The following is a 22,033-nucleotide window of genomic DNA, read 5'->3' as shown; positions in this document are numbered from 1 at the left end:
TAAAAATCCAATTGCTAAGAGTTTTTTTTAGGTAAAATATTAAATAATACAAATATTAAAAAAATTAGTTTTTGATCGAAAAAAATATATATATATATAAGGAACGCAATCAAACATCCCCCACCAATTGAGCTGTCGTGAACAGCTAATCCTACACCATCCTTTATTTGCTTTTTTTTTACGATAAAAAAAAACATAGGATTATTCCTGAAGAAAGCATATACTTTTCGAAATTTCCTATAGAGCCCCTCTACTTTGAAAAATTCCAAAGCAGCGCCCTTTGTCGTTTGAAAGAACCATTTTACCCATTCTTTCGTCGAATCCATCGCCGCCTCCGTCATCGCGCGAGGGCTCGTCGTCGCCCGTAGCCCCCCTCCTCTGTAGCCCTCGCACAAGGGCTGGCCGCCCCCTCCACCGCGTGCGGGTCGCGCCCCCACCGGCTTCGGGCGAACACCATCGGCGCAGGCTACTGGGTTCTGACGAAGGCGACGACGTAGGCGGTGGTCGACAAGCTGGGCTGAGCGAAGGCGAGGCACAGGGGCGGCGGTGGAGGAGTAGAATAGTCATTTAACATAGAGCGTTTTTCGAAAATTTTCAAAATAAGGATGCTATGCGAAAAGTTTCGAAATATAAGGCCTTTTTCTCCAAGAATTCGCACAGGTCGTTTCCTCGGCTGCCAATTTTAGCGATCATCAAAATTAGGTCTCCTTCCAAACCCCAATTAATCCCGCCTTTCCCCCTCTATAATCGCATCTTATCGTCGATCCGGAAGCTATTGCCTATTTCTCGTGGTTTTTCTTTCTTTTTTTTTTCTCTTCTCCTAAGGCCATCCACGACGATCCAAGGTCAATCCTCCACCTCCCCCAAAGGTAGCATTTCGAAGGAAAAAGGCCAATTTAGTTATTGTTTCATGGATCGCGTAATGTTGTTGTTGTGTTGATTCTAAGATTTTCTTTTTTGTTCGGGAAGGGAGGAGATCGAGGTAGTACCTGGATTTCGTCGTGGGGAAGGCAAATAGTTTTTTGATTTGGATTTGGATCTGGGTCTGATCAATGTTCAGCTGTTGCGTCTCCGTTCCTGAGGACTGGGGGGAACCTGATGCTTTCTATGCGATCAGGCCCGAATGCCGCGACGATGTTCCGGCCTCTCGTTTCAAGCCCACGGTATGCTACCTATGTTGTATATTGAATGGTTAACATAGAACGTAGTGAGCAGTTTCTTAAATTTTATTATACCATAGTCAGATTTAACGATCGAAGAGAGAAATAACCACCACCTTAATCCTAATAATTGAAAATGCCCTCGGAAATTCTGCTGTAAAAGAATGTTCTTTGCCATTCATCTTGTTTGATCCACAGTCCCCAGAAAAATGCTGTGGGTGGATCTGAACAAAAGGAGGTGCCCCTAACAGTTTGCAGTGTGTGAAAGGGGAAGTCGTTCATTTTTGTTTCGTTCACTTTACTTCTCTGTTCCGTTGCAGGATTAGCATAAATAATTTATGCTCTCCATCTCCGAGTAGTTATGTTTTTGTTTCCCAATTTATGTTTCTGCTCTAGGTATCTAAAAAGAGTTGGTATGATTCCATGTGTCACTTTTATAAATTTGGTGTGCGTCTTACGTAAAATCTGAAACTTGATAGCAGCAAGTTTGAACATATACTTGCTTTAAACTTTGTACTAATGATTTATGTATTAACTGATGTTTGTTAAATATCAACTGAGGTTGAGTAACATGAGTAAAATTTGAGCACAGACAACTGACTATCAAGGTGAACATTACGTCGGATCTATTTCTACAATAGTCACATCTTATAACTAACTGCCCCTAACAGTTTGAGTTTTGCTGACGATTGTGCACATTTTTGTAGTTATTCCATTGTCTTACATGTCAACTCTAATGGTCATCTACTTTCCATGTTGGTCTAATATGGCACGACATCCTTAGATTGAAAATGTAGCCTCTAAATTGTGCTTTGCCAGTTTGAGGAGAAGTGAATTGAGTAACTATCAAATCAAAAGTGGGTAATCCAAACATGGGAATTAATGGCTCACTTACATTTCTATTTATAGGGCGGCTAGCGCCCAGAACTCCTAATTTATAATGATTTTCAATTAGCATGGAATGATTATTTAAGGTACATGATAACATGCTGGAATAATACTGAAATAGATGTAAGATTGTTAATTTATTGTAATTCTATTTGTTGCTTTATGGTGTTAGCATCCCTAAACTAACGAGCTAGGTCTAACTCCAGGCCACTCAGAGTCTAAGCTCAAGTAAAGATCAAGTTTGGGTTTGATTCGCTCCATAACATCTAAAAGAATATCCATTTGATAGTGTAAGCTATATTTATGTATATTTAGGTTAGCAATTTCAAAAGGCGCTCGGGCGCTCGCTTAGGTGCTCGAGTGAGGCGAGGCAAGACCCAAGCACCTCACAACACCTTGGGGCAAGGCGTTTCAATGAAGTGTTACTCGAGTGAGCCCGAGAGCTGGGTGCCTCGGGCGTGCACCCGAGCCAAATCGGATCAACTTCAAGCCTAGGTTTGATTGGGCGAGTAAGTTGGTTCAATCGAACCAACTAATGTAGGCTGTACCGACACTTACCCTAACATTGACCCAACGAAAGAAACTAGAAGCAAAAACTTGCTACTCGTCTGTCGCCTTCGTATGTGTTGTTCGCCACTACAGCTTCGTCTGCTGCCTACGTATGCTTCGTCCGCTTCGTTCGCCGCCATCGACAACCTTGTTCGCTTCGTCTGCTATTGCAACTTCATCTGCTGCCCCCTCTAGCTTTGTCCGCCATAGTCGGCAACCTTGTCCACTTTATCCGTCGTTGTGGCTTCATCCGTTTTCCGTTGCAGCTTTGTTTGCCACCTCTCCAGCTTCGTCTATCGCTGGTTTTCACTTTCCCCCACTTTCCTTCACAGATGCTTGTTACTTCTCCATCTTCTCATTTTATAGGTAATACTTTTGTGGAGTAACTTGCTGCACCATATTGAGGTGGTGCACTATTACTCTGTTAGGAGTTAAAGCTTAGAGTTCTAAGTTTATCACATTATGATCATATTTATCAATCATAATATATATATTTTAAAAATTTTAATATTTAGGAGCACCTCACTTCGCTTGGGCAAGCACTTAGCGCCTTGGGCATTTTGAGACCTTGACACCTTTTGGCGCATTGTGCTTTTAAAAACACTGATTCAAATTGGGGCTTCCGTGCCACATCTTTTATGATCCTCCAAATGTGACTGAACAAAGAAACAAATGTTCAACATAGTAAAGATGTTCTGGATGATTCATATCTATTCCTTCAAAGAGAGTAACTTTATATAAGCTTCATGACCTTGTGTTGCATAGCCCATCTCAGTTGTATTGCTGCTACTTTGATTTACATTTGCTAAGCAAGTAGGACACTCAAATGATTAGTTTAAAGACCAACATTACACACTCATGTTATGTCACTAAATCTTTCATTAGGTAGATTATCTGGAAGTGTTGTAATATTCCTGATAATGACAATATAGTTATATACAACATATTTTATTGTATTTTTTTTCACAAATGCTTATGTTGCCTCATCAAACACATGACTTGTTCATCTGACAATGCAGCCTGGAAAAACTCTCAGTGCAAGACGGTGGCATTCTTCATTCTCTGAAGAGGGACATTTGGACATAGCAAGAGTGCTTAGACGAATTCAACGGGGGGTGAGTAATTTGTCATAAAATCTCTTAGAGACTTACCTGATTTCATCGGTTATTCAAGAGTGTTTCTAGTCACTCTTGATTAATGATGATACTTGTTGCTGTATGGATACTTAACCTATTGGTTCTTACACAGTTACACTATAAAAGTCTTAAAGAGTAAGGAATTATATGATGGCAATGTTGACTAATTTTGTATATTGGCTTATAGCAATGTCATAGTGATGCGGATGATTGTTTCTCTGTGTTTTTGACATCATCCATTGCTGCATACTAGTATCATTCATACTACTGACTGTGTAGATGAACAATGTATATTACTCAACTATGAGACTTGCAATGTAAAATCCTTCTCAAGGAGAATTATTGTAAGCAAGCCTTCTTTTTCTTCATTTCAGCTCATGTTTGTCCAGATCGCTATCTTCGCCTCGTTCCAATGATCATGACCATACATTTTAATACTTGACGAGCAATAGGGAAAAGAGCTAACACTAGAAGATTTGATCATCAAGCATGGATGAAAAGGTGGATGGTGGTACTGAAGTGATCACTGGTTAGAACATCTCAAATTAAGAAATTATAACTGGGAATATTGCTGCTAGAGAAAAAAATAACTTAGATAATTTGTTTGACCTTGAGTCATATGCAATCCTCTTAGGATATATATGTTTCCGGTCCAAGGGATATAATACTATGAGCTTTGTCATATTCTAGCTATCTCTGATTTTGCTTACTCATGTATTTTCATGATTCTAGTTCACTATCTTTCCTAAAGATGTTCATTGTTATCTTATATCTTTTCCATGTTTTTTATGCTTCTACATTAGTTTTATCCAAGGTTCATCGTACCACGATGTATCGTCCTCTATAGGCGGTACATACTAGTCCAATTAAGGACCAATATGGGTGGTACATATCGATCTATCGGTATACCCCACTGTATCATGTGTTGGTACGTCGATACGTACCGTACCAACATTCAGTTGGTACACTGGTACAGACGGGTAAGGCGAACCATTATTTCATCCTAGGTTCATCGTGCCGCAACGTATTGCTTGGTTCGAGCAGTATGTACCGATCTGGTAGGGGACCTATATGAGTGGTACATTGGTGTAACCATGTATCGTGTGTCGGTATGGCTCGGTACAGCTCGGTACGTACCATACCAACAGCTGGTTGGTACACCGGTATGAACCGGTAAGATGAATCATGGTTTTATCTATTGTCTCATCAATCCATTGTAATTGGCCATTATACATCCTCATACAGATCATTTTTGTTTATCCCATTTTATCCTTTAGTGGTGAAAAGATAGTGCTTCTAATTGCTACCTTCTTGTTCATACTTGCTTCAGGTTCTGATTTATTTATTGTGTGGTATCCCATACTATATAGTCTACACAATCATGGACCTTGTTCTTTGACAATGTCTTGCTTTGAGTGTGAGTAGTGGGAAAAATTTATGCTTCATTCTAGCGTAAAAGGTGAGAAAATTTGAGGCTAGGAATCATAGTAGCAGCTTTAAGCCTACAAGAACTTTAAGCAAAGAATAAATGCCATCTCTACTGCACTATCATCTTGCTATTTGTTCCTGTTTGATGCTTTGTTGTATGTAGCACTCACATGGTATTTGGTAACTCGCATAGAAAATTGTCAGGTATTTACCTGTCTTTATATGTATGCAAATTTCAAATGCCTGTACAAAATTTTCTGTCTTTTTTTGACATTCTTTTCGCCATCATGCTGGCTTGCTAACAGAGTTGAAATTCATGATGGAATTGGATGTGATTATGTCTGTTGATGGATGTGTCCATAGCTTGCATTAATTTAAATTCAACCTCCTGGATCACATATCCACAGAACACTTGTGTTATTTCTATTTTTCTTTGATGAAAATGTACACGAATCTGAGACAGTTCATGTGTTTTAACTTTTCTAAACAAGATTAGAGAAGCGTAACATCTTTGTTGACCTTGGCCAAACTCTAAAATATGTTCTTTTAACTTCCTGGCACTACATTGAAGTGCTGTCATTTTTACAAAAATAATCACTTAGATGTTGTTTCTTAAAATATCTAATTTTTTGTGACCTAAATCTCATTTCATAATATCAGGGTGTTCATCCAACAATAAAGGGAGTTGTTTGGGAATTTTTGCTTGGGTGTTATGATCCTAAAAGTACCTTTGATGAGCGTACTCAATTAAGACAAAATCGGAGGTAATAGTTCTCTTTCTTGTCAATTAGATATCCAATGACAAGTTGAAACATTATAAGATTATTATCTTCCTTTCCATCTTTTTTCCCATTCTATTAGTAATTAAAAATTTGTCTTGTTTCACCATATTTTTTTGTCCTCTTTGAAACAAAAGTAACAAATCAATGTGGCTTTGGCAGGTCTGAATATGAGAGATTAAAGTCACAATGCAAAGAGATGGAGAACACAGTTGGTAGTGGAAAAATGATTACAACACCTGTAATTTCAGAAGATGGTCAACCTATCGAGAATCCTTCAAGTAATGGTGCTAATTTGGGAGAGGAACAACTACCAGAAAATAAAACAGATAATGTTACTCAGGACAAAGAAGTCATCCAATGGAAGCTTACCTTACATCAGATTGGTAAAATATCTATGAACATAATTATCTGGAATCCTTCTGAGACTTTTACCAATAAAAGTCTATTCCTTCTATTATGTAATATAATTTGACATGAATATCATGTGAATTTGCTGGAATGCTAATGACATTAAATGATAGCTTTATGCTGGAACAGGAAAAAAAATGTCTTGGTCTTGAAGAAAGTGGGTTAAGCCCATATTTTCAGGCTGCAAATTTCTACATTCATATGTCTTCATAACCTGTAGTTATGTCATAGTATTTCAAGAATTTATTGTTATATTTGCTTTAGAATTCCTTCTTTGTATATTCAGTAAGTTTCCTTGCTTGTTACAATGTCAGAGTACATGGTCATGGACTATAATAATTTAAATCTTTATGTTGGGTAACGTCGGAAAAGTGCTTTGATATCAGATGTGATGTAGGACAAGTTGCTTTATGTAGGATAATTGCATGGAGAGCAAAAAAAGATTTTTATTTTTTTAGCTTTTGATAAGGGAAAGATAAAGTGAGGAAGTGGAATATAACAATGGTGAAAGGTGATGATGAAAGATAAAAAAGAAAGAAAATATAATACCAGATTCCTTCAGTTTTTTAGAACCACATCTAAAGATAATGGCCTCACACCAGATGTGCCTCATGTATAGATGATGGTGTCAGCCTAATGGGGAGAGATGTCAAACTCACTGTGGCTCTAGGAATTATGAATTGGGTTCACAATTCATATATATTTTAGTAAATACAACTTAATTATTCCATCTCTAGGTCACAACCAATTTTCCCCTTTTGTGTCCACTAAGTTTAAGGAGAAAAAGAACACAATTATGAAAATTACATAATAATTTCTTCTTTCCTTGTACGAGGAAGATACACCTGTAGTTTTTTTTTTCACAAATAATATTCTTTAATATCTGATTAATAATTAAACAAGGCAACGAACAAACCAGACAATACCAAAAAAGATTGAGATATTGTCATTTCACCATATTATAATGTAGTAAGCAAAAGTATAGCTTCATCTAGAAATTCCAAATTCAGCTATTTGCTGGCTCTGTTGTCTTTGTTCTTTGTTTCCTCAAGTGTGAACTAATTTGTTCTGATCATAAGTTTAGATGGTACTTAATTTAATAATTTGTTATGGTAAGGGAAGTCTTAGCTTTCATGACTATTTGCTATCTAGGCTCCTTTATTTAGAAAAACTGCTTAACAATATTGTTACTGGAAACTACATAATTCCCTAGTCTCTTCATATTACTTGATTCCTATTGCTAAGAGCTAATGACTGTTATTTCTGTGTATAAAAAAAATCCTTGAAAATAGGTTTGGATGTCGTTCGTACAGATCGGGCACTTCAATACTATGAAACCCCAGAAAATCAAGCAAGGCTATGGGATATTCTTGCGGTTTATTCATGGATAGACAAGGAAATTGGTTACTGCCAAGGTGAATACATTTCAATAGAACAAATCAGAAGAATTTGATGCTCCTTTGTTTAATCTTCTTTTATCCTTTTCACTTGCCTTCTTCTGATATCCAGTTTGTAAACAGGAATGAGTGATCTTTGTTCACCGATAATAATTGTCATTGAAAATGAGGCAGATGCTTTTTGGTGCTTTCAACATCTTATGCGTAGAGTGGTATGTAATTTTTTTAAATTTACTGGAGGTGCTTTTCCTTGGTAATTAAAGTTTATGTTGTCGGAATAATCGTTGTGTCTTTAAATGCAAATGTACTCCCATGTTTATGTCATACCTTATCTTGAAATAGTAATAGTGTTGAACTATGTAGCACTTGGAACTTGTACACTTATCTAATGCATAGACTGTTGATATTTTTTATTAAGTGAAGGTGCCCATATTGTAATCAAAGTTGACTCTCGTGGAATGATCTGTTTCTTTATATACACACAGATTCCCATGGGCATGTCATCAAATATCTCGAAATGGTAACTGTGTTGTACTATGGTAAAAGTAATTTGAGGCATGAGAAACTTAATGTATACTATTAAGGATTAAAAGGCAGTTATCTGTTTGTGATAACTTGGTCATACATGAGATAAGAAAAGAATGTCCCAGTATACAATAGTTCCCTTTTGAGAAATAATCATGGAACAATCCCTTTCCTTGGATAAAGGCAAGGTGGTCAATGTGTCTATGTATAAATATATTTGTAAATTAGGAAGCATGTAGGATAGATAGAGGGTGAGAAATGATATAGGGATGTTACTGATGTGGGTGTTGGAGGAATCAAATTGAAGCTATGGGGATATAAGTTAGAGAAGAAGAGGAAAGACACGAGACATTAAGCGAGTTTGAAAGGAAAAAGAAGTCCAAAGGCTAGAGTTGTTTGTTCAAAACAAAACTTACCTTTTTGGTTTATGTAACACCCCTATTATTCCTACATCAGAAGTGAGTTAAGATTAAAATTGACTTATAAAGGTATGATAGGTGTACTACTATCACAACTTTGATTTAAGTATTCTGGCTGATAGTTTGGGCTCAACGAAGTTCCATTAGGTTGGGTTGTGACAATTGCTATCAGAACCGATCTAGTATTAGGGCATGATGAGAGGATCGAGTAAGAAATGACTATTTATGAATAAGATCAGAGGATATGCCATGATATAGAGCTATCACTGGGCTACGCCTCACATGCACTATGTTAGGATTTGATTTGAACTATATTAAGCCTTGATGAGAATGTCAAGCCCTTAAGTAGAGGAGATTGTAATACTCCAATTAATCTTATATCAAAAGTGAGTTAAGACTAACATTGACTTATAAAGGTATGATGAGTGTACTAAAGCATTTTGACCAGTGATTTTGGCTCAACAAAGTTGACAGGCCAATTATTTCATTAGGTCAGGTTGTGATAGTTCAAGAGAGAAACTTGTAGTAGAGGGTACTGCTCTACCAACTAAAAATTGACTTATTAATTATGTTGAAGTGGGCATGCTATATTGCACTGTTATTTAATAGGTCGAGCTGTATGTCAAATGCCTTAGACTAAGGATTAAAAAAATTTATCAGAGGTAGGGTTACGCTCAGTAGCCCAACCATAAGAGGCTTACCATCCATAATTAAATCTTGGGCACTCGAGGGGTATCTCTACAATCCAACACCTCTTTTTATTGTCATGGTTCCTTCTTTTTCCTTGTTTAATATTTTTTCCATGTAACTCTAAACACTTTCTTCTTCTCTTTCTCTCACTTCCTCCAACTCTTCCTTTTCCTCCTTGCCATCTCTCCCCCACTGACTGGTACCTTGCCACCACCACTCGCTGCCTTACCATTGTCATCCTGCTGTGTTTCCCCGCCTCACCATTGCCATATTGCTGTGTCATCACTGCCCAACTGCTGGAGCACTTCTTCCTCCTTTGCCTCTGAAACGGAACACATCCGCTTCTTCCTTCTCTGCTATATCTTTTCCTCTGCCTCCTCTACCTCCATCTCATCCTCCTCTTTGTCTCCCCTCCTCTCCCCTTACCTCCCTCTCTCTTTGGTCGGTGGTGATCTGTACGCCAGCATACCCTACCATCACTACTATGTGCCACTACACCAGTACATAGTGGGCCCATATTGGTCTGGTCAATGATTTGTACAGGTCTGATACTGAGATATAAAAGCTTGTCTTAGACAATTGCGAAAGTGAATAAAGCAAAATTTTAAATAAATCAATATCGACAACCGATAGAACAATATGATATTTGTATATTGGATGGTATATAGATCTATACCATCCAGCATAAATATAATAAAAAAATGAATATTACTTGATACCGACCTATATGGTCTGTTACCAATCCTTGGTCGGACAACTTGTAAAACTGTATCTTATGGTCTGACCAGTATATAAATCCTTGATGAAGGATGAATAAATTTGCTTGTCTTTGAATCATGAAAGAACCTGATAGCACATTTTCTCATGGTGAAATGAAAGTCTCTCTTTGATTTCAAAGACCAGTACATGCTTTGAAAAGAAGAGAGAGATGTGCTTGCATGTATTGGTCTTTCAAAGCATCCCTCTCTACTTTTCAAAGCATGTCTTTCAAATCATAATTGCATTTGGATTTAAACAGTGCATTGGGTCTTTTTCAGATTGGGTGTATAAAGAAACAACTATGTGCTCAATTGTATTAATCTATCTGTGGACATCTTTAGATTGCTCTTTGCCATCTCAATGCACATATCTTGCTTTTTTATTATTTAATTCACTCAACAATTTGGTCTTTGACTATAATCGAAGTGGTACTTCAGCATGTTCAAAACTTCAAATCCAAACTTGGATGCCTTATATGTTTTATTCCTTATTTACTTTTACTTTGAACAACTCTGTAGTCCCATTGGGTCTTCCTAGTGACAATGGAGACTATTACGACGTTGTCAATTGGCATTTGGCTTCCACAATTTGTTAGACATCAAGAATTTTTGGATGATCAATTTTGTTAACTAATCTGGAGTTAATTATTGGTACCAAATCCATGAATGCTTTAGTAAGGCTGTAGTATCACACAACCATTAAGGATAACAATACGGTGGGTTTTGCAATCTCCATCTTTGACCTGAGGTCGATTTTGTGCACCCTATTCTCATCTCATGGATCATCATACTGTGGCAACCAGTTGTATTGATCTAGTCAGCACTGACATATTGTGCGCCAGACGTATTGGTTTTTATAAAAAAGTAAAAAATGGTTAGAAATTCACAAAAATCCCTTTCTAAGGGTTTTTTAATACTAATCTAATGGTAATTTTATCATATTTAAATAAGAATAGAGTGTATATGAGGCATAAATGAATAGGAATTTATCTTTGAACACTAATTGCTGATTAGGAACTTTAATCACAGCGAGAGTGTGAGAAAAAGATCGAGAAAGAGAGTGAGTGAGCCTGAGTGAAAAGGTGGAGGGAGGGGATTAAAGCTCTAAATGAGGCCCAACGGTCAATTTAATCATTGGGGTCAAACTTGGCCCAATTTAGGTTGGTATCAGTCAAATCCTGATTGGTGCCAACCTGTGTCGGTCGATGCAACTTGAGTTTGGCCGATACTTGAATTTTGTTTGTCCATTTATGACTGCTGGCGGATCGGTATGTATCACCCATTTCATACCGTTTCAAGTGGTACTTCAAACAATGTCCCATCTTATCAGGTTTGATGATTCTGACCAAATGGGAGAAGGGATTGGATGATGGTGCCACAACTTCAAATCTAGGGTTGATGATGAGGGTCATTCTAGTAATAGAGGAGGTTGATGGAACTCTTATGTCTCACATCCCATATGGATGGAAGGTATTGCAAATGAGACAATGAGAAGGAGAGAGAGTGGGAGGGAGGGAAAAACAAAAGATGCATTGAGAAGAGAAGAGGGAGAGACTGAGAATGAAGAGGAGCAAGGAGAGAGTAAATTGAAGGAGGAGGAAAAATACAGACATAATAAAGAATTCAGAATGTGGAATCATAAGAGTTAAAGATTTAGATTAGGATTAGGTGATACTATATGAGAGACTCTATTTTAGTTTATTCGAAGAAAACCCGCACAAATTGGAGTAGATTTTGGTCAAGAATTCATAGGTTCACTAACTATTGTCCTACTTAATGGCCAAGGAGAGAAGAATCAGATCTTTATATAATGTACCTTCATATCCTAAAAGGAATAGAGTGATTTTGAACTAATTTCAAACTCTTTGAGAAAAAGAAAGAATGGCAGAAAGGAGAAAAAAGGAGAGAGAGAGGCTACAGTATGTAGTTACTGGGATAAGATATACTAAAACAACTTATTTTTCCTGCTCAATACTGGATTGATAGTAGATGTTTCATGTTGTTACTATCTCCAACTCAAATTCTTTACTAAGGAAGGGTGGATTCTGAGACAAAGAAGAGTTATGTAACAATGAAATTCAAGCCAAAAGTAAATTACTTCAAGTACAAGGTGATGTGAGAATTATTAATAGTTGATCATGATTGTTAATTTAAACCAATTAGACAACATGGGCAATGCTGACTTGAGGTGTGGCTCTATGTTCTTAGGAGCCTTGTGATACCATTTCAACTTATAAACTTATATTCTTCGTAATGTAGTTCAAGTTCCATTGTATATTATGAGTGACCCCCCTTAGTCCCAAAAAAATATGTAGTGTGTGAATGACCAAGATGTTTTACCATTTTGATTGTTTGAAAAAACTAGCTTCTTTTGTGCAGTGCTACAAAAAATATGCTGCACAAATTAGCAAAACCACACTGAGAGATATTCTCAAGTAAAAAAGGGAATTCTAGATACTTTGCTTATTCCATATTTCTTGTTTCTTCAATTATTTGCTAGATCATGTTCTATACTACTTAGATTAAGATATTTTATTAAATTTCTATTTTGCTTCCCTCGTGTTTTTCTTTTCTTCGTTAAAACTTGATGTGTTTCTGATACCCTATTTTTATGTCATAAAAAGTAGCTAGATGCTTTGGATTGAAATGACTCGTATGGTTTGTTTTTGTCATTGTCAAGAGAGAGAATTTCAAATCCACATCTAGTACTATTGGAGTTCGGTCTCAACTGACGCTACTCTCATCTATATTGAAAACTATTGATCCAAAACTCCATGAACACATAGGTATGGCCTCTATCATTTCTGTGTGAGTATTTATGTCAATTGTTCATAATTTAATTTGCTTCACATTTTATCTTCTTATCTGATTTCCAATGCACTGAACATTCGCTGAAAGTTGTATCATCACCCGTTAAATTATCTGTATATGAAGTGTTGGGTACAGTCCTTGATTAACTTTTTGAGTTCAGTCTCTGGACAAGTTAACATATGAACATGAAAATGTTGACATCTATGTTTTTTTTTTGAAGTATTATTTGAGTATTAACATTGTGAATGCTCTACCCAACCTAAAATTGTTTGGAAAATGAACAGAGATCTTATTTTGGAGAAAAAAGATCTTCATAATCCTTAAGATAAACAATGCATTATAGTATCTTTTGTGAACTTCTGGTGAACGAACATTATATTCATCAAATATCACTAAAATACTGGAGATTCCATCACTATAAGTAGATTTTTTTGCATATCATTTGCTTTTATCTAAAGAAAATGAGTAAACACAAAGCACAAAGTATGAAATGCTCTGAAAAATGTCATACTTGGATATAGAAGCCAGCCTGTAGAGACCTGATTATCTGGTAACAAATGGAACCAAAGAAGAGAAACTTTCCCTTGATGAGTCATAATGTTCAACCTGACCAGTGAATTACCTGACTAGCTTAACACTATTTTGGCCTTATGGTGTGTAAATATACGTCTAGAAGATGTTTATAGAAGGATTGTGATATTCGGAAAATATTAATTTTTTTCTTGATCCTTGTGGCTGATTCTTGGATTCTGTTAGGATGAGTTTCAATTAGCATCCTAAGCGTGATACATTATTACTTTCTTCAAGTTTTCTTGTTCTTTTCCCTTGATGTTTATTCATGGATGCTTAGGTTACTTTTTTTTCACCTTAAATTCCTTTTCCATCTGTAAGTTGGAAGTGCTAATTCATGAAAGAATATCAGTTGGTGGCTTATTGTCTTGTTGTTGATACCTGTGTCCTAGTTGGTATTTCAGGCATATCAGCTTAATATGTAGCAGTCTGGTGACACTATATTATGTTTTTTTTAATTCCTAAAACAATGTTCGACAGCACATTAAGAAAAAACGGATATAATTTTCATGAATTTCTGAAAAAGATGTTTTAAATCAGTGCTATTTAATATTTCTGATGAAGAAAATATGACAGAGAATCTGGATGGAGGGGAGTTTTTGTTTGCCTTCCGTATGTTGATGGTCCTCTTCCGTAGAGAGTTCTCATTTGTTGATTCTTTGTACCTTTGGGAGGTAAGCTTCTATTGGATTATTCCTGTAGTTGCTTTTTAATTTAAAATTTCATACTGCAAAACACCATTATGAACGTCAGTGATATTTAATAAGATTGAAAGTGCATTTGCTCCTCTCATCCCCCCACTACCAATTTCTGATTCATCACATGTACATATTGATGGGTGCTGACGGAAGATTATATGTAACTGTTTATTCTTATTCATTCAGCTGATCTGGTCTATGGAATACAATCCCCATCTCTTCTCCATCTATGAGTCAGATGATTCAGCTAAAAAAACCGAAGATGGGTCAGGAAATGAAGATCTAATGCAGTTTGGAAAGTTTGAGAGGGAGAATGTCAAGTCTGGTCAGAAAAACCAAGAAGCCACTCTATCCATCTTTTTGGTTGCCAGTGTTCTTGAGTCCAAGAACAAGCGGCTCCTGCAGGAAGCAAAGGGTTTAGATGATGTTGTGAAGGTTGGTCCATTTCCTCTCCTTCGCTATCTTCCTATCTTCTTCCCTCAACTCTTCCTTGCTTTTGGCCTCTCATACTGGTGGGCTCTCATGGCAGATATTGAATGATATTACTGGAAGTTTGAACGCAAAGAAAGCATGCGACGAGGCTTTGAAACTTCATATTAAGTATTTGAACATGGTATTTATCTCATTTAATTTTATTCTAACTCTTAGTTAGGAATGTTATTTCTCAAGTTTATTGACTAGGTATTCTCTTTTAGGCAAAGGCAGCTTAGTTGGGAAGCCAGAGATTGGGAGGACCATCTGCCGGGGAGTTATGCAGAACAGGAAGGCATCATACAGAGAATTCCATTTTATTTCACAAAGTTCTCTTGTTATTCATTAATTTCTTTCATTCTTTCACACTGCAATATGATTTTCTTGTAAGCTCAAACGGAAGATGAAATCTGAGTCTACCTGTACCTAAAAAATATAATGTCTTGAAGTCTAATGAAACTTATTGCATCTGAGAAACTTATCCTAAATATGACTTTCTTTGCCATGTGTATTCTTCTGTTCTAAGTTGCCTAGTGCTTAGTGATAGAGTAATCAAGTGTAACGTAGCAATTGCCTCAATACATAAAAGAATCAAGATCAAATCAGGCGTTTCCAACTTCATCTTCAATTCCAAGCCTATATATGTCTGTATGTGTGTTTCTATTAAATCTGTTGTGTTTTTCTGTTTTAAATATTGTAACCCAAATTGAATTTCTTATTATTAGATAATCTTTTGCTGAAATATTTATCAATATTGCACGATTTAACTATATAAGTACAAAAATCAACGAAAGAAATTTGAACATTGGACAATAATATGTTGATACTTGCAAAGACAATAAAAAAAAAAGCACTCCTTATAATAATCTCATTTGGTCATACCATAGAATATATATATATATATATATTCTGTGGTATGACCAAATGATAAATATATAATACAAAGGATAAATGACGAATAGGCGGGGAATGCTTCCCTCGTCCTCATCCTAGTTTCATCTCTCATCCTCTATCCTCGTCTCATTCCCCATTTAGATGGGGTGAGTGTGGAGATGGAGAATCCCCATTGCAAGCGAGGAACTTTACGTGTTCTTCGTATATTTATAATTAATTATTAAAAAAAACTACTATCAAACCTAATTTATAATACTAAAATTTACATATAACAAAAGATAAATATAGCTAAAAATAAATAGAATCAAAATTATCAAAACAAAGATAGGGGGAAGATAAAGAGATCGACGAAAGTAACAGGACTATGATGGTGGAAGAGGCAAGGCCACGAGGTGGGCGGGAATGATTGCAATGAGGGGATGAGGGTGCTTTGATGAAGGGGGAAGTCGAAAAGAGGAAGGAGGGAGAAGGGAGTGTGCGATGGGAAGAGGAGGAGAAAAAGAGAAGAATATTAACGAATCATCATAATCATTCACTATTTATTGTTTGTAGCCATTGATCGTAAAAGGAATTATTGTTTGTTGATGAAGGGAGGAGGAACGATGAAGACATAGTCAAATAGTCGACGCCTATGATTGGGTGCGCACAATGTATGGGTTCACGAGAAGGAATTATTATTATTGAACGAGAAAATATTTTATTTAATTTAATTGAACCAAATGATTCTTAATTGAATCATAATCAATTCAATCAATGTCACCCAGTTTAATTTAAATAACGAAAATTTGACACATCTAATGCTTGAGCTTAGGATCTCAGCCCATATATTAATGAGTTGGGTATGGGGTGGAGAATACTCTTTCTCGTCCTTGCCTCATATTTGTATAAGTAATATAAAATACTTTTATCCTCACCCTATCCCTATTTATTTTCTCTATGTTTGTAGCATTAGGGATGAGTCCCCATGGGTATCCATACCTATTCCATGGCAAAGGTGGGATTCAAGTCTAGGATCTTACGATATACTATTAAATTTTTTTATTAGTTAAGCTAGTTGACACCCTCAAAATAAATTAAGAGATAAAAACCTCATCTAGCATAGGGCTAATTATAGATTAGCCCATGTGTACCTGTTTAGAATTCCGATCCCTAGATTTTAAAAAAATTATATTGGAATTCTTATAGTTATGAAAGTGGAACATCTAATTCCATTTACCATAATATTATCGGTTTTACTAATGAAAGCACGAAAATGATGAGCAAAAAGATAATTTCAACATCTTAGTTGGACGAGAGGTGTGGCAAAGGGAGTGGAAAAAGAAGACGATGAAGATGCCGACGCTCTGCATTTTCGTCAATGTCGCTCGATAACTATATCAGTGCTGATGCAGATTCAAAACGATGAAAGGACTGCTCGACATCTACATCGATGTTGATACAGATGCAGAGTGGCGTTGCTATGCATCTACATCGATGCCTACAATGATATGGGGAAAGGTAGTGCTATTTTGCATCTACGTTGATGCTGATACAAATGCCGAGCGATCTTTTTATCACTCTACATATGTATTAATATCGATATAAATGCTAAGCAGCTCTTTCGTCACTCTATATCTACATTGGTGTCGACAGAATGCAGAGCATCAACATCTGCGTTGTCATCTTCCTCTTCTCCCTTTACCTTGTCTCTTGTCATTGCTCTTCCTCCTTATCCATAATAGCTACTCACGTCTCCTAGCGACGTCGTCATTTGCCACCGTCAAAACGTAACTAGGATATTGAAATTATCTTTTTGTCCATTATTTTAGTGCTTCCGTTGATAAAATGGATAACATTAAGAAAAATAAAAATAGATATTTCACTTTCATAACTAAAATGATTTCAATATAATTTTTTAAATTTAAGAATTCAGATGTAAAAAAGTATAACTAGAAGACGTAATACGTAGCCCTCGATCATTCTTCAAGAATCAGATGCTATTTGTCCAATATGATGATTTGAACTTAGAAGAATATATTTCATCCAATTAATTATCAATACATTATTTTTAATGGTATTTGTTGGCGTGATATGCTTTGCTTCATTATAACTTATTTTAAAGTCACTATTTTATAATTTGATGAAATTTCTTTAGGCTTGTGAACAAAATTAAAATGAAACGAGTTTAAGTTCCTAACTACAATATTTTTTTTCCCAAGTATGTAATGCTTGTAATTATATTTGATTCTATTTGATATATTCTTATGTATAAGAAAAAAAAAATGTAGTTATTAAGCTTGGAGCTCCCTCAAAGTAGAAAGTGTTATGTCATATAATTTACATTTACCTTTCTAATATTACTTTAAATTAAACATGAATAGATTAGAAAGTCACTTGAACTTGGACATTAAAATCTTTTTGGCATACTTACTAAAAATATTAATAGGTATATCTTAATAAAATTGAAATTAAAAAACATAATATTTGATTTATTTTTAATTATAGTTAATATTTGTCCATCTTAATTCATCCATAATATATTACACTATTTTCACAAATTTGAAGGGTAAATTTATATTGTCACGTGCATGACACGTGCTCGGATGCTCCATGTGTGAGTCGTCAAAACCCTCCGCGTCTGTCCCCCTCCATATCACTAGAACGAAACCCAGACTACTGTCGGCGGAGCCTCGCGCGTCTCTCTGCTTCCCGGTGAGACTTCTTTGATGCTGCTGTCCACGATGGATCTAATTGCTTGCTTTAGTTTTCTGTTTCTCTCTTGTGTTCTTTAAGGGCTTGAACGAGTGATTTGCTTCGGTGATTTCGTTTTCTTTGAGATGGTCGGTCTATCGTACTTCATGCTTATGATTGTAAGGTGTTGCGATGGTTAGGGATTCCTGCCGACGAAGATGTATCTGCAGTTCTACATAAACGAGAATGGGGACAAGGTGTACACCACCAAGGTAGCTGCTTCACTTCAGATTTCTTTAATTGCAAACAGTAATCTTGTGGCTGGATTTTGACAGAATTCCTGTTTTATCTTACTTCGGATTGTCCTATTTAAGGGCTTCAATTTGCGTTACGATGTGCAACTACATTAACTTTATGGTGTTCTATGGTTTTCTTTCTGCAGAAAGAGTCGCCGGTAGGGATGGCAACCCAATCCGCTCATCCAGGTGGCAATTTTTTTTTTATTTGCAGCATTCATGTTTTTCGTTTTTCTTTTTTTGCACACTATAAATTTGTTAATTAGTATATAGTTTTGAAGCTGACGGAAGATCAAGTTGAATATTTGGCAACAAGAGCTTGTTTTTGTTGTCAAATTTCTCAATTGAGGAATTCTATGCTACTAATTTTGTAATGCATGACTTACTTCCAATGCATACTTTTGTATTTGTTAAAACTGGTTTAAACGAGCTGGACAGAAACGAAAAAGCTGTTGTTTGTGTTTGGGCTAAACAAACAAATTGTTGCTTCTGATTGACTTGTGCTTGTGAAGGTTTTCATAATCTTGAACAGAATAAATCTGGGCTGAACATGAGTTTAAACTTGAGTTGTTTGTGAACTTAACTATCATTATGGCCCTACCTATAGGATAGGGAGGAACAAAGATAGGGTCTAAAGGGAGATGGGCAGAAAAAAATGGTGAAATGAAAAATGATTTGTGAAAATGGTAGATCAAGGATGAGGGTCTCTCAGAGAAAATAAAGAGAATATTTCAGAACAAATGCAAGGTGATTAGGGTTAGTAATTGCTCTTTATACAACCTTTTAGTATAGAAAATCTGATTTTCATACATCAACATCTGTCAATCCAGGTGATGAAAAATATGTTTTACTAATTTTTTAATGTATTTTCTAAATTGAGCTTGTATCAAGCAAACAGCAATCTTACCATTGAGATCTTGTCTCATTAAGGAAATAATTATTGGGATCTTGTTTAAACTTGGTTGATTATAATTCCAAATGAACTGAACTTGAATCAAACACAATCTTGGATTTGGTATGCTTGCAAACAATGAGCTAATTTGATGGGCTTAGTTGGCACATTACATTAAATGTTTTAAGTACCAATGTTCTTTTGGACATTCGCATCATAAAAAAAAGGTTCCCTTGTAGAAGATGCTTTCTTAGGTGAAGTGGTATTTACTGAGAGGAACTGATCACTTACACTTCAAACTTAATGTCAACCCAGAGCTTTCCTCTTGGTCTTATGCTATTTGAATCTCAACTCTCTTTCTCTAGTCCATCTGCTCAATGGATCTTAATTTAAAAATGATCGCTTGGAGTGTGATTGCCACCAAAAATGATTATAGCTTCAATCTACAATAGGTTTGTCGATAATTATTGGGAAAAGATAATTTCTTTGGCAGTTGAAGCCAAAACTAAGTTTGAAGCTTGGAATCATCTTGGTTTCAGTTGGATTGGCCAAAACAAAACAAGTTACGTAACAGGAGAGGGGAAGTGATTTCATTTGGATTGGACAGACATACTTCTTATTGTCTATTAAGTGCAATTTCCAAGATTTGAACTGCCAAATTTCCAATGCTTTTTTTGTCCAGCTGTCCACTAGAAACAAAACTTTAAACAATTTATTTCATGTACAACTTCTAGTTATTTTTTTGTTGGCACTTGGCACTTCATGTGCAAGCTTGTACTACCTGTCAAGCATGTTCTTGAGATTGATAAATTTTTTGTAGTTATTTCCTTTTCAAAATTTTTCATTATTTATGTTGAATAATTTGGGAACTTAGGCTGCACCTAACATGCGATTATCTTTTGCTAGAAACATGTATGCATTTTTTTATAACTGCTATTAAGTTATAGGCTTTACATTTGTAGTTGGCTCAAGTTAGTTAAAAGGGTAAGTAATTCTTCATCTAAAGCTCATATCATTGCATTTATCACTTTGATAAGTATATTAGTCCACTTTTGATTGTAGGTCTGCTAGGAACGCTTAGTTTCTGGTTGGTTATTCTTACACATTATTGATTAGCTAGATTAAAACTAAACAAAAGAAGTCAGCTAAAACTATGGCATACTGAAGAAACTGCATACTGTTGAGTATATTGTCAAATTTGTAACTAATCTGAGCATCTAAATGCTATAATAAGTCGTCATAAGTAATTTGTTATTTATGTATGAGAAGTTTCGGCAATATCATTTGAGATTTGTTACTTATGCCTGAAAGGTTTCAGCAATAGCATCTGCTCATTGATTGACTTGTTTTACTGTTAGTCATAAGAGAACCTGATTTCATGCCGTATAAAGTAGAAAATATATAACAAACTGTTAGTCATAGGAGAACCTGTTTTGCTTGGCATGTGAAAGATTCGTATTCCTTCACAAAGTGCACTAACATTTCTTTCTTTGTTATGTAGCTCGCTTCTCCCCAGATGACAAGTATTCCAGGCAACGGGTGCTTCTGAAGAAACGGTTTGGGTTGCTTCCAACCCAGATGCCATCCCCAAAATACTAGGTTCTTTGCTCCCCAGCTCATAGCTGTTGACTGCAGCAAATATGATGAAGTTGATCTATTAACATTACGAAAATTCTAAGCTTTCTGTGTGACTAAGTTGACTATGGCCTGTCTTGTGCAACCATTACGTTCAAAACTTGCTGCATATTGAGTATCTGATGCATATTGAGTAATGTACTTGTAGGGAATGTATTGACCACTTCTTTGTCAATTGTGCATCAGCTCTCTCTGTTTCTAATATGTAGGTAACCTCTTAAATCTTTCTCTCTACAGAAAATTCATGAGATTTTGCAGGTGCCTACAATTGCATACAGCAAAACACTCAGCTGACGGCTATTTATTTTCTATGATATGAGGGTTTCAGAAACCAAAGGTGGAAGTTAGCAGTGTTTCTGAAAGCAAATCCTCATTTCTGATTGAAAATTGGCTGGTCCTATGGGTGTCACAAGAACAGTCCTAGGCATGAATTGAAGAAGCAATAGTGCAATGTAGTTCATATGCTAAGAGATGCTAATGTCTTGGAGGCCCAAGAAAAGGCCCATCAGTTGATGGCACCTCTCTGATATGGATATCTTGTAGTTGAACACAATACTCATGCCATAAAAAAGGTTTCATATATAACACAGATTTCTTGCAGTCATATTTAACTCAGGGTTCCAAAAATGTTTTAGATTTGGCACTAGAGTGTATGGAATTGTGTGATTTCAGATGTTGCCTGCCTGATATTGTGAACTACAGCATAATCCTACAAACCCATGGCAAGCTATCCATGTGGTTTTATGTGTTTGTTGCCTTCCTGCTATAGTGAACCACAAAACTCTGTCAATGCTTTTGAATTAGAATAGAAGCCCTATCAATTATGTGTGAATTCGAACATAAATCCTTTTAATTATGCAATTATGTGCTAACTTGCAGGATGTTCCAATGAGATCAATCTGATATGACTGGTTTTACTTATACTTGATATTAGCTATATTTCTGTGGATGATACC

The 22,033-nt window shown here is 35.9% G+C and overlaps 2 protein-coding genes across 3 annotated transcripts; both read left to right on the top strand.

The window, feature by feature from the left end:
• Window positions 1-302: 302 nt before the first annotated feature.
• LOC103988979 (rab GTPase-activating protein 22) lies at window positions 303-15,178 on the top strand. 2 transcript variants are annotated; one of them, XM_009407685.3, is made up of 12 exons: window positions 303-869; window positions 970-1,163; window positions 3,617-3,712; window positions 5,822-5,925; window positions 6,103-6,326; window positions 7,644-7,766; window positions 7,872-7,960; window positions 12,821-12,926; window positions 14,098-14,195; window positions 14,406-14,654; window positions 14,749-14,832; window positions 14,915-15,178. In XM_009407685.3, exons 2-12 carry the CDS (start codon window positions 1,053-1,055, stop codon window positions 14,927-14,929), a joined length of 1,299 nt encoding a protein of 432 aa, XP_009405960.2. In that variant the 5' UTR covers window positions 303-869; window positions 970-1,052; the 3' UTR covers window positions 14,930-15,178. The 2 variants fall into 2 exon arrangements, with proteins under 2 accessions (XP_009405960.2, XP_064947990.1); XM_065091918.1 differs by lacking the exons at window positions 303-869; window positions 970-1,163 and adding an exon at window positions 4,108-4,262 and having other exon boundaries at window positions 3,620-3,712.
• Window positions 15,179-18,192: 3,014 nt separating this feature from the next.
• On the top strand, window positions 18,193-21,252 carry LOC103988989 (H/ACA ribonucleoprotein complex subunit 3-like protein). Its single transcript, XM_009407695.3, has 4 exons — window positions 18,193-18,275; window positions 18,455-18,526; window positions 18,697-18,739; window positions 20,944-21,252. The coding sequence occupies exons 2-4, from the start codon at window positions 18,473-18,475 to the stop codon at window positions 21,039-21,041; spliced, it is 195 nt and encodes a 64-aa protein (XP_009405970.1). The 5' UTR covers window positions 18,193-18,275; window positions 18,455-18,472; the 3' UTR covers window positions 21,042-21,252.
• The last annotated feature ends 781 nt before the right edge of the window (window positions 21,253-22,033 follow it).

The sequence above is a fragment of the Musa acuminata genome, chromosome BXJ2-1 (genome assembly GCF_036884655.1).
Source record: "Musa acuminata AAA Group cultivar baxijiao chromosome BXJ2-1, Cavendish_Baxijiao_AAA, whole genome shotgun sequence".
Lineage (NCBI taxonomy): Eukaryota > Viridiplantae > Streptophyta > Magnoliopsida > Zingiberales > Musaceae > Musa > Musa acuminata.
Note: the sequence above shows the minus strand (reverse complement) of the source record. Positions and strands in the feature narration are given on the sequence as shown.

Excerpts from the sequence above, each read along its gene's own strand:
- LOC103988979 (XM_009407685.3), top strand. The coding sequence starts at position 1,053 with ATGTTCAGCTGTTGCGTCTCCGTTCCTGAGGACTGGGGGGAACCTGAT. Across the intron at positions 3,713-5,821 it reads TTAGACGAATTCAACGGGGG|GGTGTTCATCCAACAATAAA; the intron begins GTGAGTAATTTG and ends TCATAATATCAG. Across the intron at positions 14,655-14,748 it reads GTTTAGATGATGTTGTGAAG|ATATTGAATGATATTACTGG; the intron begins GTTGGTCCATTT and ends CTCTCATGGCAG.
- LOC103988989 (XM_009407695.3), top strand. The coding sequence starts at position 18,473 with ATGTATCTGCAGTTCTACATAAACGAGAATGGGGACAAGGTGTACACC. Across the intron at positions 18,527-18,696 it reads ACAAGGTGTACACCACCAAG|AAAGAGTCGCCGGTAGGGAT; the intron begins GTAGCTGCTTCA and ends TTCTTTCTGCAG. Across the intron at positions 18,740-20,943 it reads AACCCAATCCGCTCATCCAG|CTCGCTTCTCCCCAGATGAC; the intron begins GTGGCAATTTTT and ends TTTGTTATGTAG.